The following is a 17341-nucleotide window of genomic DNA, read 5'->3' on the forward strand; positions in this document are numbered from 1 at the left end:
AGCTGGAGCAGCTCCTGCTGTCAGCTCCTCAGACTGAGCTCAGTTAGCCCCGCAGCTAAGTGACAGCACCGCCCGGGGAGGGAACATGGCCGGGCCGCACTGAGGGCATCAGTCTCACAACCTCACTCAGACTCGGGAGCGAGGCAGAAGGCGGAGAACTGCGTTTGTGTCCACACTTCACCGCGCGGGGACGACGACGCGGTCGACATTGGGGCTAACGTCTGTTAGCCGGCTAATGTTAGCATGCCAGCGCAATGGTGAGTAGTGTTAGCTCGGCTAATGCGGCTAACGACACAGACCCTCTGAGGACTGGACGGTGGGAGGCTAACGCGACGCTAACTGTTACCGTTAGCTAACTAGCCACCAAGTGACACTTTTCTGTTCGTCGGTGCGCCCAAGTGCGTGTTGGTTGTCCCCGACGGGTCGGTGCTCATCTTCAGCGGGCCCATCGCTGAAGTGTTGTTTAGGTCGCTTCCCACCTGTAACACAAACGATAGCTTTGCTGCGATTGTGGCCACCAGCTCCGGAGCCTCAGCACCTCAACTCACTGGCAGCAGCGTCAAATCTGTGTCGAAAGCTTACGACTTAAACACCTGGGTCTGTACTGGTCTGCCTCAGGTTCGGATTCCAAGTGTTTGAAATACTTGTTCCCAGCTGGTGGCTGTTAAGGCGTCATCATATTTACATATGTATATTTTAATAAGGAGCAGATTTATTGATTTTACTTCCCCTGACGGTGGTTATGAATTGTCTGCGATGTCCGCTACATTTCCTTATCAGCAGCTGTGAGTGTGGTTAGGGAAATATGGCTGTTTATTTGTGGCTTTTTGCAATCGATAGTATTGTGTTGGTTGTAGAGTGATACACAGACAAACATGTCAGTGGATAACAGTCCTCTGCCAGCTCCCTACCGAAGGGTTAGTGGTTTTGTTGACAGTACGCAGAGTCTGCATATCAACCAGTTGACGCCTTCCTTCACCTTGTCTACTCTCCCCGTGAGTAACCTCTACAAACAGTGACACAGCTTTTGGCTGAGGAGTGGAGCTGGTATAGCTGAGACACCTGAGACTTTGAAATCTAAATGTGAATTTGCAACAGCATCTTATTTAAGGTGATGGCAGCAGCACGTGCTCATCTCTGCGTGAGAACTGTGACGTTGTCTGATTATTCGACAAATCCTACTAAAGTAAATAGTTTCCCTCTCATTGTTATCATTGTTGACCTTATAATTTAGTAAAAAGAGGACTTATTTGTTTATGATATGATAATCTTGCGGTACGAATTGTCTTCTGTCACTTGAGGATCATATCTGTCAGTCTGACAATAACTGACCGCTGTTAAAGATCACTACTAAGGGAGGGACATTTGTTTATTAACATTACGTGGCACTATTTGCTTGATATCAGGCATCGACGTCAACCAGGTCACACTCATGTTGGCCTTTTGTTGGTGCGAAATGTTGTCTCCCAGTAGATGATTTATTCATTTCATTAATGACTAATTTAGGGAGCGTCTGTATGATTTATTTATTTATTTTTGGTCCCATTCTACAGCCAAAACGACAATATGGTCTTTTCTTAATTTGGGTCTAAATAAATGGCGATGTCTGTGTTTATTTCTAACATAGCAGGTTTGTGATATTATATTTCAGGCCTATTTTTTGTAGTGTTATTCATAGTATTCCCCTCTGCCCTGTCATACTAATGCTATACTTATCTGGGCTGTTAACAAATTGGGCCCAGAGGACACAGGATGCCTCCTATGCCTAATGTAAGCCCCTTGTCCTAGTGATAATTCCCCTGAAAAACCTATACTCACACTCAAGTCTAGCTTTTTCTTAAACTTGACCTTCCTGCTGTATGACTACTGTTGGTTTTTTATCTAACAGCTTGACCTTTTTAAAATGCTGTGGTGCTGAACTAGTTACATTGTCTTTGCTTGCAGGCCTACAGCAGCTGTATCCCAGATGATGTAAGGCACCATTGCCTGTAGAGACTAAGATGACTGAAGTCCAGGTTACAGTGGAGTTCTCTGTGGAGCTCCACAAGTTCTACAATGTGGACCTGTTCCAAAGAGGGTTAGTATCTTCTCATTGTCTCTTTTTGTCATATGTGTTCGGCAGGTGAACTTTCTTTTCCAAGCGTACTTTACAAATAAGGTTAATTAAGATGATAGTATGTTTTTAGGGGATTTAAACGAGCTTTGGTTTTTAGAAAACCACGATCTGGTTTAGACCTGCAGGGGGCTCAAATGCTCTTTGTACACACGGCAGGGAATGCTCAACAGTGCTTAAGTATACTACATATATTTATGTGAGCTCTTCGTTTTAACCTCACGATGAGGATACTCTCCTGTGCCTGGATAAAACTCTATCTCTATTCACCCAGCTCATCAGTGCCGTGAGAGCTCAGGTTTACTACATGAGTGACTGCTAAAGAAAGTGCTCATTATTCATTCATGAAAAGTGTGGTGTCATTTTACAAGTAGAGGCACTTTTAGCTGACCAGTGTGGTTTGTTGCTCTTTCACAGAGTTTTTTTAATGATGCTTTTGACCAAACAAATAGTTCTGTTTTTATGTGACTATTCATTTTAAAACAAGTTGTGTCTGTTTTCAGGTTTTACCAGATTCGTTCCAACCTGAAGGTGCCACCCCGGGTCCCACACAAAGTTGAGACCAGTCTGCTTCACCCGGGAGGTAAACACATTTTTCGTACGCAATCGGATAAAATGGGTACAGTAAAGTCGTTTTTTTCTCCACCACACCTGCAGTGCTATGCTCAACGCCAAGTGGAAAACCGCAGGCCTTCGATGCACAGATTGGTGAACAGACGTTTGGCATCTGAAGCACACCTGCTATTTTTGGTTTCATAGAGGTGTAGCAGTAAAAATGTTGAAGGGCTTGCTGAGGTGGATATTAAACCAGAGGATGTGGTGATGTATAAAGTAACTCTAAGCCTGTCCTATCATTGGAGTCATGGCTTGGAAGCACCTCTATCAATCAGAATGACACTACAACAGCTGATCAAATGGACAGATCCTTTTTCAAGCAATCAGGTTATTGTCAGGATCGTAGAGAAGCACAACCTGTCAGAAACCGGCATGTGTTTTATTTTACTTGTACGATTATGACATGAATAGATACGTTGTAAAGGCTGTTAATACGTCAATACTATTTCAGTTTATTTCATGCTCCACTTTATGTTGGGAATCCTCACATTGAACTGTAATGCATTTCATGAGTACATCTTGAATGCTACTTACATAACAGACCAGTGTGACTTATGCAGTATTATATGAGGCTAGTTTGTAGCAGCCCTGTGTCAAATTTCTCATAGTAAAGGCTGCAGATCCATCAGCATATGAGTTTTCCTTTCACATATGAAGAACACAAAAGAGGATTGTCTGGGTCAGATGCATTCACAACAGGAAATTGTTAGAATTTATGCTCACATTGTCTCACTCATTTTCTTTACATTTTGCCTGATTAGTTTAATTTGCATATTTAAGTTTTAAACAATATTCCATCTTTCCTGCACATTTGGTTCTAGTATTTTTTTAGGTTTTGTTGAAATCCCCAAAGTGGCAGCAGACAGATTTTCTGAGACATCTATTCTCAGCTCAAAAACACGTTTTCTACCAAAATATCAACAACACGCTTGGAGCTGCCTTATTTAAATAAGCTCACCTGCTTGTACCTCTCCTCCCACCTGTGCACTATGCACTTTTTGCTTGCCACCAAAAATACCAGCTAAGGCAAAGTGTATTTTAAGGTCAGTAATTAATCTAACTGTTTCTGTTTCTTGACCTTTTGCAACCACAAAAAAGCACCAGTGCTTATAAAGTTGTGTCTGATTTGTCAATCCTGATCCCGACCGCTTTCTCCTCAAATCTCATATTCAAACCACGAAAATAATATTTTAGTAACCTAAGGAATGTAATGTTCTCTGTTAATGCAGGTGACATTCATTTAAGTCATTCTAATACCTCAGTTAGACATGCATGTTTACTATATTGCATTCCAGCTCTAAGATGTTTGCGCTGTTTAGAGAAATTAATCATTGTTATTGCAGATTTAGTTTTTTTTTTGGCAGGGAGCTTGCAGAACACAAGCTCAGCTCACAAGCCACTCCTTGTTCTTGGTATTTCTCTAAAGCTTTGTGTATATGCCACATCCTCTTACTTGGAGAACTGCACCTGCTCTTTTCTTTTAACACAAAGCACTCAATTCAAAGAGGATCATCATGAGTTTTTAATTTCAGTGATTAACTGTTTTATTTTCTTGTTTCCTGACTTTGTACTCTCAACGTCATTCCAGATCTAATAAGATTTACCCTGTGTGATATTCCCTGCTCTCTTGACCAAGATCATCAACGGACTTCATTGATGTTTGGTTTTAAGGATATTTCCAAACCGCAATCTGTTTCTTTTGAACAAACCACCTTATCATGTACGGTCTTTATGGCATACCATGGATAATCACCAGGTTTTATGCAAAGAGACAATTGGAGATACTGTAATTAAAAACCTCTACCCTTAAACCCTATCAGCCATGTGTAACAACATATATCATTCTAAAGATTACACAAGAAAGTTCTTATGCAGTTGGTTTGGCAACCGTCGCTCAGTTCACACACACTTAATCATATTATTATTTTTTGTTTAGGGTCTGATCTGGCATTTCCTGCTTTAGTCCAAGATGATGTTATCTCCAGCAAAACGTTCCAAATCCTGTACAAGAATGAAGAGATTGTGATCAACGACGTCCTCCTCTTCAAAGTGATGATGCTGCTAGATGAGAAGAAGGTAAGTTTAACACAGAGAGATGGTGATTTTTACGAGGTATTGCTTGTTTTAGTTTTTTTGCCAGTCCAAAGACGTGTGTTCAAACTTACATTTTATATATCTATATATTGCTACATATCATTGCACACTTGACATGAAATAGATGTACATAAAAAGGCAATCTGATCGATACAAGTTTGTTTGACAGCAACACTTTAGAGACAGATTTTTTTATATTAACCCTAAAGACTGCAAGTGTAGAGACAAATAAGTATTTGTCACAACTACTCTTATTTTACTTCTTTGTACTGCTCAGCATTAATGAAGATGAAAGTTGAGTTCCACTGTTTTAACAGAGCAGATTGTAGTGTTTATGACAGCTGGTTTGTCCTTAGGCCATCAGCCAATGGTGTTGAACTGTTTTAGAATTATTGGAGCTGATACCATCAGATAAAAATACCTTGATGGATTTTATGACAGAGCTTGTAAATCAACTTGGGTTATCCTTTGCTTTAAAATAGATTCTCTCCTCTGTTTTTCAATATCTTCAGGTAGAAGAGTCTCTCAATGACATGGATTTCCAGCTCTTCTTGGATTTATACTTCACAGATGGCGATTACTCGTAGGTGTTGCAATTTTTTTTACTGCATCTGCTTGTATTAGTGTTTGTGAATTTATTTTTATCACGTATGCAAATGCAACATTAATTGAGTCTTGTGTTTTATTTTTCTTATTTTCTTTGCACAGGCCAGATGATCCGAGCGCTTTACAGAGTATCAGTGGCCGCACAATCCGTTTGCACTTTAGCCTTCAGCGAGGCATCCACCAACACATCAATGTCATGTTTGACTACTTCCACCTGTCTGTTATGTCTATAGCCATCCATGCCTCCCTCGTGGCACTTCATCAACCCCTTATCAGGTCAGAGCACCACCCAACACAAGTAAACTTATATACACTCATTAAAAATGACTATTTCTTTCATGCAATATAGTTAATTGTACATAAATCTCCATCCTGTTTTGAACTATTGTACTTTGCTGTAAACTCTTACACAGACCTTTTCTTTCACACCACACAAACAGTTTATAAACTAAACATACAGTTTTCACATTACAGTTAAAGTCAACAACATAGCTGTTGCATTTCTGTACAACATTCTTGTGTTGATAAGCTAAGTTACATTTTATTCTATGATTTTACATAGTTTTCCTCGACCAGTGAAAAGCACGTGGCTGAACCGCAACGCTCCAGCACAGAGCAAAGACTCAGTCATCCCATCTCTGGAGAATGTGGTGTTCGGCAACAGCTATGTCAAGCAAGTTTCCCCAGATGTAAGTGAAGCCACCGGAACAGCATGTCAGTGCAACTGGGTATCAGCATTGACTGTCATACACCTAATATTACCAATAATGTGATGGTTCTCCTTTTTATGAGGGCGAAATACTGATGATTGGATAAAAAGTTCCTGGTATTCATTCATTGATCAAGAATGATTGGCACTGACACAGGCTTTGGTTATTACATGAACATGACTGTGGACTCAGATTTGACATTTCCACACCACAGGTAGAATGGTTTGTTACATTCGTTGCATTGTAGCATTTGGGGAGACGTGTCAAAAGGTTGACAGAGGGTGCAGAAGAAGTGGAAACTGTCAGACCACTGTCACATTTGACCGGTAGTAATTGGCCCCTCCTGACAGAGAAAGGTGGCTGATCTGCCCAGAGATGCTGTGGTGTGAATGCACCAGTGTTTTTTAGATGGAACAGAGGTCCCACATCAGCCCACGATGCATCACTCATGGGCAGCTCGGGTGTAACAACCCATCGACCGCTTATTCGATTCACTGCAGGGAACTGTGCAGAGGCCACTATGAAATATCGCCATATATATATTGCTTAGAAAATATATAGAAATAACTGGCAGGTTCATCTATTGTGATTTATAGGGCTGTCGTGGTTACTGTAATAACTGAGTAATGAGGCACGCAGTGTGTAGTGGCAGACATTTATACCAGTTTCTTCTTTGTAGAAGAATTCAATGGGTATCCTGCTTTACGAACAAAAAAGAAAAAAGAAACAAGTAAGTACATTTTATTTATGAAGTGCCTTTAGAAAGGCGCTCTGCAAAAGTTACAAGGTATTGTAACCTTTGCAAACATCAAAAAAATCAGAGCGAAATTATTCAACAAAACTTATATCTATTAGCACCAATTTATAAAAGTGGTTTATTTTCTGTAATTTAATAAACTACCAAAATATTCCCCCCTTAGTTCAATTCGTAACCACTGACTGAATAAATGCAGAAAATATAACTTTAAAAGACAGAATTTAAAATGGCAAAACCACACAGAACATATCACTGTGTCTGAGTTTGTTTTTCCAATGACGGTGGCTTTAAAGCCTCATGTTTACAGTTGCTAGTTTCCAGAAGAGCGGAAACGTTGTTTACAGATTTAAATAATCTATTGCCCCTTCTCTCTGTTCCCTTTGATCCCTCAGGGCAGGACATTCCTGGTAACTGACCACTGTCTGCAACATGCCTTCAGGCTGCACCAGAACCTCTGCTCCAGTCTCCTTCTCGCCTACCAGGGCCTCTTCGGCTACTTCACGTCTATCACCAAGGACCTGCCCTCCTCCCACCGTATGGAACTAGGTAAATTGCATTGTGGCTTCACACAATATGTTTTTGTACACTCTTTACTTTTTTGTTTTACTTAAAAGCACATTTTCAAGGTTAGACAATATAATAGTTTCGGATTCATTTGCCACTTTGGATTGATTTTCATTGTTTTGTCTTTTTCAATGTAAGTGTAAATCACATTTTGCAAGTTTGGTGTGTTTTCTCATGTCATTTCACCTGATCCCTACTCAGTTACATAATCCTCCCTTCAAACAAACTACACAATGAACAACCTGCTAAGTGAACTTGTGGATCTATTTTCGGTTGACTATTCATAGCTCATAAACTTACAAGATCATAGTTGCATTCAGTAAAATTAAGTCTGTTTACGAGGAGACTAAACCAAATTGTAAACACAACTCATTTTTGTTACTATGGTTCACCAAATCTAACTCACACAAGTGGACAGACATTAACCAATCCCAGACGATCTAATCATAAAAAGGTTAAATATACCTATATGTGCAATCTTACTAGCCAAGCCCAGCATGCAAGTCCTATATGAGAGAGTACTCAGAAGACCCTATCCCCGAAGTCAAAGCCACGTCTACATAGGTACGTCCCGACCCTTACAGAACCAGCCTGCCTTTCTTTTCCTCTTCACTCCAGTTACCTTCCTGTAGAAAACACCTTCTCTTCTTTATGTCCCACTTGCCTGAGACAATCTACTTGACTGCTGTCATGTCACCTTTTCATATTTCTCTATACTGTATACTTAAACTTTCTTTCCATATTACTAACTGACCTCGATCAAAGAATCTTTCTGATACAGTGGTGTTGTAGAATTTGTTGGCTGTCTCTGCTCATGTGATAAAAAAAAAAGAAGCTAAGTTCTGACACCAGTGTTTCCTTACACTACTTTCTCACTCATCCTGCATTACTGGTTCTTCTTTAACCCTTTTAAATGTATTATTGTTCAGTAAATGATCAAAGTGAATCTTATTAATGTTGTGCCTTTGCCTTCTCAGAGCAACTCGACTTAGAGGCCCGTCTCGCTGACTTGTGTGAACAAGTTAAGGTAAGATTTGTTGCAGGCCTCCTTCACAAAGTAGTGATAGAAAAATATTTATGGGACGGCATGCCTGGCACATTGTCAGATTGATGTTATGTTCATATTGGGCAGGAGGGGTTATAAGGAATGTACCTCGGGCATAGAAATTGTGAAGTAAAATTATTTGCATTGACTTAACATGTCTTACCGCTGGAGGGCATGAGTGACACATCCGGATTTTCTAGACATGTGCAATAATCTTTGATTCAATACATTTTAGAAGAAGTATTTGGATAGGTATTGTCTTTTCATAGTTCTTTACTGTTAAGCTAAGCCCTCCTGCAAAGAGCTGCTATAGTTAGGGAAGCCTTCCTCACTTGTGCCCTCTTGTGGCTGTCTCTGTATTTTCAGCAGAAGGCTGAATCCCCAGATGAGCTGGCAGAGTTGGTAAACATGAACCTGGCTCAGCTCTGCTCTCTGCTCATGGCTCTTTGGGGACAGTTCCTCGAGGTGGTGTCGCTGCAGGAGCATGTCGCTGCCCTCCTGGCAGTGGAGCATCATACACTAAGAGTGAGATCCTCGATCGCAGAAAAATGTAATAACTGATGAGCTGATCATTGACTGACAATGATCAGTTTTTTAATCGTAGTAATACTGCTGACTGACTCTTGACTGTATCTCTTACAGGTAAGGAGGTTTGCTGAGGCTTTCTTTTGTCTCGAACATCCAAGACAATCTGCTTTAGCTTATCAAGAACTACAGTAAGTTGCAGTGGCATGTTTGTCTTGGGTGTGAAATATCTTGTTGCGGTTGTCAAGCCTGTGCTAGTAGCTACATGCTTGAAATACTGAATAGGCCAAGTATTGAAAACCCATGTTTATCTCTCTCACTCTCTGTCTCACTTATTTCCTCTCCTCATCAGTGCTCACAGTCACCAGCAGATGACTAATGCCATCAAAAGCTCCAACTATTTCCTAACGTTGCCTCCGCTTCCAGTGGAATGTGTGGATCTGGATGGTGATGTCAGCTCACTGCCGATCATCTTTGAGGATCGATACCTGGACTCCATCACTGAAGGTCAGTAACAAAGTATTAAAACTATAAAACTATATTTTCAGTAATTAGCATCAGTAATTATGTTTTTTAGTTTTTTTTATCTTTCTAATGTTTCAATTGTTTTTTGTTATGAAGATCGTGATGGACCTTGGCTGGGAATGCACAACACAAGGACTGGCTCAGTCTCCAGTAAAACGGATAAGCCCAGCTCCAAGGACTGCAGTGCAGGTGCCAGCCCCTTAACTGAGTCTCGATCAGCTTCCCTGGACAACAGCTGGCCAGACAGCTATGATCCACCACCTAAGTCTAAAGGAAAGTCGGTCAAGCTAAAGAAAAATGCAAAGATTGATAACTCCAAGAAGTTGATCAGACAGGGTTCCAAGGACTCAGTAGTTCTGGTGGGCTATAAGAATCTCAAAGCTCCCTTTAGTGACCCCAACACAAAATGCAAGGAAGGGGAGGCTCCTCTAAACCCAGAGGAGGAAAGGGGTACTTTGCTGGGGGACTCAAGTAGTTGTTTAAGGACTAATGCCAATTCTACTTTTGACTCGGGACATTCTGAAAACAGTGTTCTGGATTCTGTTTTAGATGACAATATAACTGCTGCTGCTTCTTTTCAAGAAGGTTCCTTCAAAAACCCTACAAGCTTGGACACACAGAATAATCCTCAGGCAGGTACTGGGGCTGGCACCATATGCAACCAACAACTTGACAAAGATGAGCAAGCTCACCAGGCTGGCCAAAAGCTGTCACAGTGGCCTAGTGGGCTCAAGCAAATTGAGGTGAAACCAAGTAACAAGGACCCAAACCAAGGAGATAAGGTCACTGTTCTTCTACCCTGTCGGACTGACGGGATTCCAAGGAATATTACTCCTGAGATAACCCAGACAGACCCGTGTGACTCCCAACAGTCTGTGGTGGACTCTGTGTTTGGAAGGCCAGGTACAGAGGCTGCACAGTGTACCCAGCCCTGCCTGGTCTCAGTACAGGTAAAGAGTGATTGTATCCGGCTGCCAGACGTTGCAGCCCCAAGTGCCTCGTCTCGCCTCTCAGACTCGGGCATCGAGAGTGAGCCCAGCTCCTTTGCCACTCAGCTTGCTCCAGGACCACAGACCTCTGCAGGACTAAGCTTTGCTGAATCAGTTGTTACTGCCCCACAGCCCGAGAAGCCCCTTTTGAATACAGCACCACGGCCTGTTCAGCCAAGCACTGTTAAAAAACCCAGTGGGGAAATTTTTCACCCAGAAAATACCAGTGTTGTCAGTGGAGTCCAGTCTTCCCTCACGTCCATTAATTCTTTACCCTCAGATGATGAGGGTGTGGGCTCCTCTGGGGCCTCCAGTGGAGCTGAAGTGCGAGGCAGGAAGTCCAGTGTGTTGGTGCAGGAGCAGAGTGTAATCTTCTCTGGGGATATCACCAACAGACCTGCCATTGCTGCTGTCTCCACCTCTGACACTGGAGCAGTTGATTCCAAACTTATTAAATCTCCCTTTGACTTGGAAACAGATTCCAAGTTAATTGTGTCTGAACTCGAGCAAGAAGGAGCAGCTGGTTGTGGGACTGCGAAAGAGTCTCGTAGTGAACCCCACTCTGCCGGCCCTTCCAGTAACTCTGCCACCAGTAGCACTGACCTGGTAAAACGCGGGATGGTAGAGAATTACTTTGGCTCATGCTCAAGCACAGATGTGTCTGAGATCAGCCCCATAGAAACATCTGCTATCACGTTGGGAATACAGACAGGGTCCCCGGCTGAGAATGATGAGGATGAGCCAGAGCATGAGATGATCGAGAACGGTTACTACGAGGAAGGGGATGGTAATGCTTTTGTGAATGGCGTCACTGATGAAGAGCAAACTGGGCTTGGGGATCCAGCCACTCAAGAGACTAGTCTTCTGTTCGAGCAGCTTGGCATCGGCTACCTGCATGAAACAAAGGATTCCTCCAAAGCTCCCATCTGCTCTAATCTAGCCTCCAGCAGCACTATGCATAGCTCAGGAAGACCTCGCTGTCCCTCCACCTCCCTTTCTTCCAACCTGCGGTGGTATGAATGTGCACCCGCACCACAGATGAAAGCGTGAGTCATGATCCCACTCAATATTACGCTTAATGCAGATAATTGTCCTGTTTCGCACATTTTAAACAAATATTTGTCTATGAATTTAAATATAATTGTGCAGGTTCATCAAGTCCAAAGAAGAAATGAAGCAGCTCAAGCTACCCGGTGTCTTGTACAGTGATGTGCCTGAGCTGGCATCCACTGTTCCATATTTCAGCCTGGAGGAAGATGAGAGCTGTGAAGAAGGCATCCATCTCATAGTCTGTGTCCACGGATTGGACGGTAGGAAAAGTTACTGTCTATAAAGTCATATTTTAGTATTTAGAAATGACATTGATGTATTTTATGTTTGATGTATCGCTCCAGGTAACAGTGCAGACCTTAGACTGGTGAAGACTTACCTGGAGCTTGGCCTGCCTGGTGCTCGAATAGACTTCCTAATGTCTGAGAGGAACCAGGTGAGTGGATAAAGCACAGACGCTGCTTGGAGGAATTGGAGCTTCGTCGTCTATCTTTATTTACAAACTAAAGTTTATTAGTTGTTGGTCTCTTGAGCCTGTTTCAGTTGAGTTAACGAAACTGTCCTGATATTGTCTTGTCCTTTTTAAAACTTCTTATTTACAGAATGACACCTTTGCTGACTTTGAGTCAATGACAGACCGACTGCTGGATGAAATAGTCCAATATATTCAGATATACAATCTCACTGTGTCAAGGATAAGGTAAGATGTTCTGTTTTACCAAAGTCTAACATCTGGATGTTTAATAAGAAAAAATAAAGATTGAAGTTTTACTCCACACAAGGATTTGTGGTGATTGAATATGTAGCTGCATGGTGCAGTAACACACCGCAGTAATCTGTTGGATGAAGTACACTGTTCATGTTAAAGTGAGATATTCTTACATTTGTGTTTTGAATCATCCAAATTGCTCGATATGTAAGACATCTAAATTGAAAAGAGCATGAATACCACTTTAGCCATTTGATTCTTCATTTGCAGCTTCGTGGGTCATTCCTTGGGGAACCTCATCGTTCGCTCAGTGCTGAGCAGGCCCAGGTTTAAATGTTACCTGAGCAGGCTGCACACTTTCCTCTCCCTGTCTGGACCTCACCTGGGCACACTGTACAACAGCTCTGCTCTGGTCAACACAGGTAGGTGTCATAGTGATTCTATCCATGGTTGTATTCTCTCTCTCTGTCTTCTGTCCCAGAGGGGGATCATGTTACATTAACAGCTAGTCTTTGTTTTTAGGCCTCTGGTTCATGCAGAAGTGGAAAAAGTCGGGGTCCCTCCTTCAGCTGACGTGCCGTGATCATTCTGATCCTCGCCAAACGTTCCTTTACAAGCTCAGCAAAAAATCTGGTTAGCTTTGCATATTCCTTTTTTCTTCTTTTTTCAACCAAAGACTGTCTATAAAGCTGTTTATGTGGAGTATTAGTTATTGGAGATAACGTTTCTGTTGATCTTCTGTTTCAGGTTTGCAATTCTTCAAGAATGTGGTGCTGGTGGGTTCACTGCAGGATCGTTATGTCCCGTACCATTCTGCTCGAATTGAAATGTGCAAAACTGCATTAAAGGACAAACAAACAGGTGAGTCGAAGAAAGATCCTTTATTGAGAGCACACTGATGTACTGTAACCATTTGTCAGGAAGAAATGTGTTTAATAAATACAAGTGATGCTAACATTTTTAATTGGAGACAAACAAACTTACCAAAGCCATCTTCAAACCAAGTTTGCCTTTCACTTATGAAGAATGCAGCAGGAGATTATCCGAGTCATTCATACCCACAACACACCTGCTCCAGACCTATTCCTGCTGTAATCAAATATAGTCTCGCTCTGACATTTTACCTGGGGGCTGGCAGGAAAAGTTCTGGAAAATGTCCGGACAAACTGATTGAGACAATTTACTCTGGAAAAACTAAGTATAATCGCCAGACTACAGTGTTTGTATGAAAGCAGCTCAAAACTGTGGCTTACTTACAGTGTCCGATGCAATTTAATAATTCAGACGGTTACTCTAAAGCTGCTTTCTTTCTCCGGAGGAGGTGCATGTGTGAACGAAAGTTAGGGGCTCCACAGTTTCTGCTGTTTTTCTCCGCTTGGCCTCCTAGTATAAAGTCTATAGAAATGCAGGACAATTAGATTTGTGAACACAACAGGGGATCAAAAATGAAAAAGACTAAAAGAAAAATAATATCTTTCGGTTAAAACGCAATGTCACACATGTAGAAGACACCAAAGAAGTTGTCAAGAGAGTTTTTGGTGCGGACATTGTCGGGGGGGGCTGTAAACATGATCATGTGATCTCCACAGTGAAGTTTAGACGTCGCTTCCTGTCTCTGTCTACTGCACCCAGCTGCTTCACCTCTTGCCTGAATAATGCAGAGGATTTGTTGCTGTTGTGAAAATGTCTTTGCAGAGAAATGTGTCGTACATGTGTGAAAGGCAATCTGCAGGTAAACGCCGTAACCAATTCTCCGGATTTTACCAGCAGGTTATGTCTGGAAACGGCCTAATTCTGACTTTATACTAAATCATTATACGGCTCAACCCTTTGGAGCTTGAATCGATCAAAGACATCAGATGAATTAACAGTCGCCCTGTTCTGTCTCTTTCTCTGTCGTCTGCACCAGGTCCTGTGTACGCTGAGATGATAGAGAACCTGCTGCTTCCACTGCTTCAGAGCAGAGACTGTAATCTAGTGCGGTTTGATGTTATTCACGCCCTGCCCAACACGGCCAACTCCCTTATTGGTCGGGCCGCCCATATTGCCGTACTTGATTCTGAGATCTTCCTGGAGAAGTTCTTTCTCGTTGCTGGCCTCAAGTTCTTTCAGTAGAACCGCGGCAGATTCAAACACACGGCTGGAGGGGAGGAATGTGCAGCTAATACCTCACTGCATCTACACATCATTCTGTTCATGGTATCTAGATTATCTCTTGGTTTTTAAAAACATACAGTTACTTTTCAAAGACATGAGAGCAAAATCACAATTTGACTAATTTCCTGTTTTATAGTGGAATCACAGTGGATTTCTATTTTTCTACTGCCATTTTTTAAATTTGTTTTTAGTTTTTTGTATTTGGGAAATGCCGTCCCTCATGTGCTATACTTTCTGTGTTATTTATGTTATATTTTACATAATTTTTCTCCAAGTTATTAAATTAATTTTAGATGCTGAACGTATGGATGGAAATTTAGCTGCTACAAAAATGGAATGGCTGTTTAGGTGAGCTGGCCCATATCAAGTTTGCAAATAATGTCCTCACCATTGCACCATGTCTTTTCCACCAATTTTAAGAGACACTGCATTGATTTGCACCACAACTACATTTTAAAAGCTTTTGTACTGAAAAGGGTCATTTGTACAAGTTACTTTTGTATCAACGAATTTCACAATTTCTCATGCATTTGAAACAGAATTGTTGCTCCCACTCTGCAGCTTTGGGTTTGTTCTTAATATTTTATGCTGTTCCTTGTCATTGCAGCATTCTGCACATGAAACCCAACCTGGTGTTGGGAGAATAAAGCTTTGCTACCACATAACATTTTACTACAAAGGTTTTAAGCAAAATTCAGCAAAAGCACAGGTTATTAATATGAACTTGTTTTATCGAAAGTATTTGGTTGGTATTGTGATTATATATGTGTTTAACTGGAAAGTATTGCTTGGAAATTTACAAAGTGTTTCCTGGACAGCTGTTTATATATCATCATACTCTACCATTAAATATGCATATTCTTCAGTTGGTTATATGAACTTTTTGTACAGAGTTATGTTTCTCCAGATGTAAGAGTTTTTTTTTTTTAGCTTTGCAAATACTTTGAAAGATTAAAGAAAAATACGTATAGAGATTATTTCAGTCTAATTTTGAATTAAAGCTGTTGTAAAATGTAAAGTTTTAGTTTTTGATCAAATCATCCTGCAGAGGCCAGTGCTAGAACCCTTTGCTAGAATTTTCTCCTTTGTACAGATCCCAGCCAGAATGTATTGGGTTTGTTCTGTTCCCATGTCCCATCCTTCCAAGTTTCGGGAAAATCCGTTCAATGGTTATAATTTATCTTTGCATAAACCTGCTGTCAAACAAACAAATTGATGAACAGGGGTGAAAACATAACCTCCTTTGTGGAGGTGTCAAACGACCTCTGTCTCTTTCAACGAAAGAACCACAGGGGAGTCAATGGAGCCTGAAGACTTCCTGCTGTAGGACATCCCCCTCACCCTGCATCTACTTCTCCTCATTTTAATACACCAAACATTAGACTTCCCAGTGAAGTCTGCTTAGCAAGAATTGTATTTATTTTTGTAGCAACTCTGGTGCAACTAGGATTTCCTTTTCAGCGTCTCCACACAGCAAATCAAACCATGATGAAGACTATGCGAAGGAAAACACAAGAGAGGACAAAAAATGCTCACATCCTTTTCATGTTTCTGATATGTATTCATTGAATTCATGACAAACCTTTGATCGGTTACATTCACATTTTTCATCAAGGTGACATCTCACCTGGAATTAAATACATTTGAAAAATTCAATGAAATCTGATCTGAATTTTTCCCTTCTCCGAGGGCAACAAACACTAACAATGAAATATGTGAATGAGGTATGTGACGATAGCCTCTATCCTCAAATGGTAATTACATATGTACAAGATTTCCCAACCAACTCTACCCACTAGGCCAAACTTTCACTCACGTCTAAATTCACACCGTCGTCAGATTAACAGTAAGGATTGGATTATCTGCTCATTCCCATGAGAAACTAAGCACAGGAAGAGGATGGACACATTATTGTGTGTGTGTCTGTGTCATTCTATGCCTTTTTATAATTCATATTTCAGAGAAAACCATTGTATTTTCTACTTTACTACATATATTTCACAGCCTTACTTAAAAGTTACTTTTATATTTGTATTTTAGATACTGGATGATTTAACATGCTTTAAAAACCTATAGTTAGAGAATAACTCAGTAGTTTCCAACCTTGTCTTACGAGAATCACAGTGTGGGACACATTTAATTGAATATAATTCTGAAAATTCATTCAAAACCTTTTAGTTTATATTCGTTGACCAAATAAATTACATATTGTTCCCATCAACTAGCACAAGGAGTAACCTCTGGCCTCCTGAACTTTTACTTTGAAGGTGAGCTGTCTCCCTGTCCCCCTTTGGATTTCTTCAAGTTTAGGGGCCTAACAACTGCACAAATCTACAACAACAACAAATCCCTGGATCTTTGCTGCTGAATTTCCAAGCAGTCCGCTGCTGCTTGTTTCCATGTGATGTCCTGAGGCTGCCCCCTGCTGGCTGCTGGCTTCCTCTGCTGCTCTTGCTTGGTTTGTGCAGCTTGTGATTTTATTGTTCATAAAAGACAATCTTTATTTTTCTTCAGGGGCAATTTGATGTACAAGCAGCAACCAGTGCACGACAATAATAAACCAATATATACATGTGAATAAAAACACAATATAAAAACCCTATAGACTAAATAGCAGGGGGAAATTAGATTTTATTTAATGTTGTAATCATATACTACTGATTTTATTGACTTTATAACAATGCATCATATTTTCTATTGTATGTGTTTTCAAATTCTGAATTGGCAAAGTTAGCTGTGGCCTTACTGAAGCTATGAAATATATTTCTAATAGAATATTTATGTAAGTTTCTTGTCAATTTTTTTTCTTGTTTTTTGTTCTGTTTTCGTCACATACATTTAGTTAATTACTGCAAACTTTTTTAGATAAATGTTGCAGACAT

At 40.9% G+C, this 17341-nt stretch overlaps 1 protein-coding gene across 2 annotated transcripts; it reads left to right on the forward strand.

Moving 5' to 3' along the window:
* The first annotated feature begins 26 nt into the window (after nucleotides 1-26).
* On the forward strand, nucleotides 27-15431 carry fam135a (family with sequence similarity 135 member A). Of its 2 annotated transcripts, none has more exons than XM_062400608.1 (21): nucleotides 27-257; nucleotides 1945-2077; nucleotides 2617-2696; nucleotides 4665-4804; nucleotides 5335-5405; nucleotides 5531-5704; nucleotides 5991-6117; nucleotides 7288-7441; nucleotides 7946-8023; nucleotides 8437-8486; nucleotides 8871-9029; nucleotides 9147-9220; nucleotides 9382-9536; nucleotides 9651-11589; nucleotides 11693-11853; nucleotides 11938-12029; nucleotides 12196-12293; nucleotides 12573-12724; nucleotides 12825-12935; nucleotides 13050-13163; nucleotides 14212-15431. In XM_062400608.1, exons 2-21 carry the CDS (start codon nucleotides 2001-2003, stop codon nucleotides 14415-14417), a joined length of 4212 nt encoding a protein of 1403 aa, XP_062256592.1. In that variant the 5' UTR covers nucleotides 27-257; nucleotides 1945-2000; the 3' UTR covers nucleotides 14418-15431. The 2 variants fall into 2 exon arrangements, with proteins under 2 accessions (XP_062256592.1, XP_062256593.1); XM_062400609.1 differs by having other exon boundaries at nucleotides 8874-9029.
* The last annotated feature ends 1910 nt before the right edge of the window (nucleotides 15432-17341 follow it).

Source organism: Platichthys flesus, chromosome 12, assembly GCF_949316205.1.
Source record: "Platichthys flesus chromosome 12, fPlaFle2.1, whole genome shotgun sequence".
NCBI lineage: Eukaryota > Metazoa > Chordata > Actinopteri > Pleuronectiformes > Pleuronectidae > Platichthys > Platichthys flesus.

What these genes read in the sequence shown, in the direction of transcription:
- fam135a (XM_062400608.1), top strand. Translation starts at nt 2,001, where the DNA reads ATGACTGAAGTCCAGGTTACAGTGGAGTTCTCTGTGGAGCTCCACAAG. An exon ending in CCCGCACCACAGATGAAAGC is followed by an intron (nt 11,590 to 11,692) that starts GTGAGTCATGAT and finishes ATAATTGTGCAG; the next exon opens with GTTCATCAAGTCCAAAGAAG. An exon ending in CTGTGTCCACGGATTGGACG is followed by an intron (nt 11,854 to 11,937) that starts GTAGGAAAAGTT and finishes GTATCGCTCCAG; the next exon opens with GTAACAGTGCAGACCTTAGA.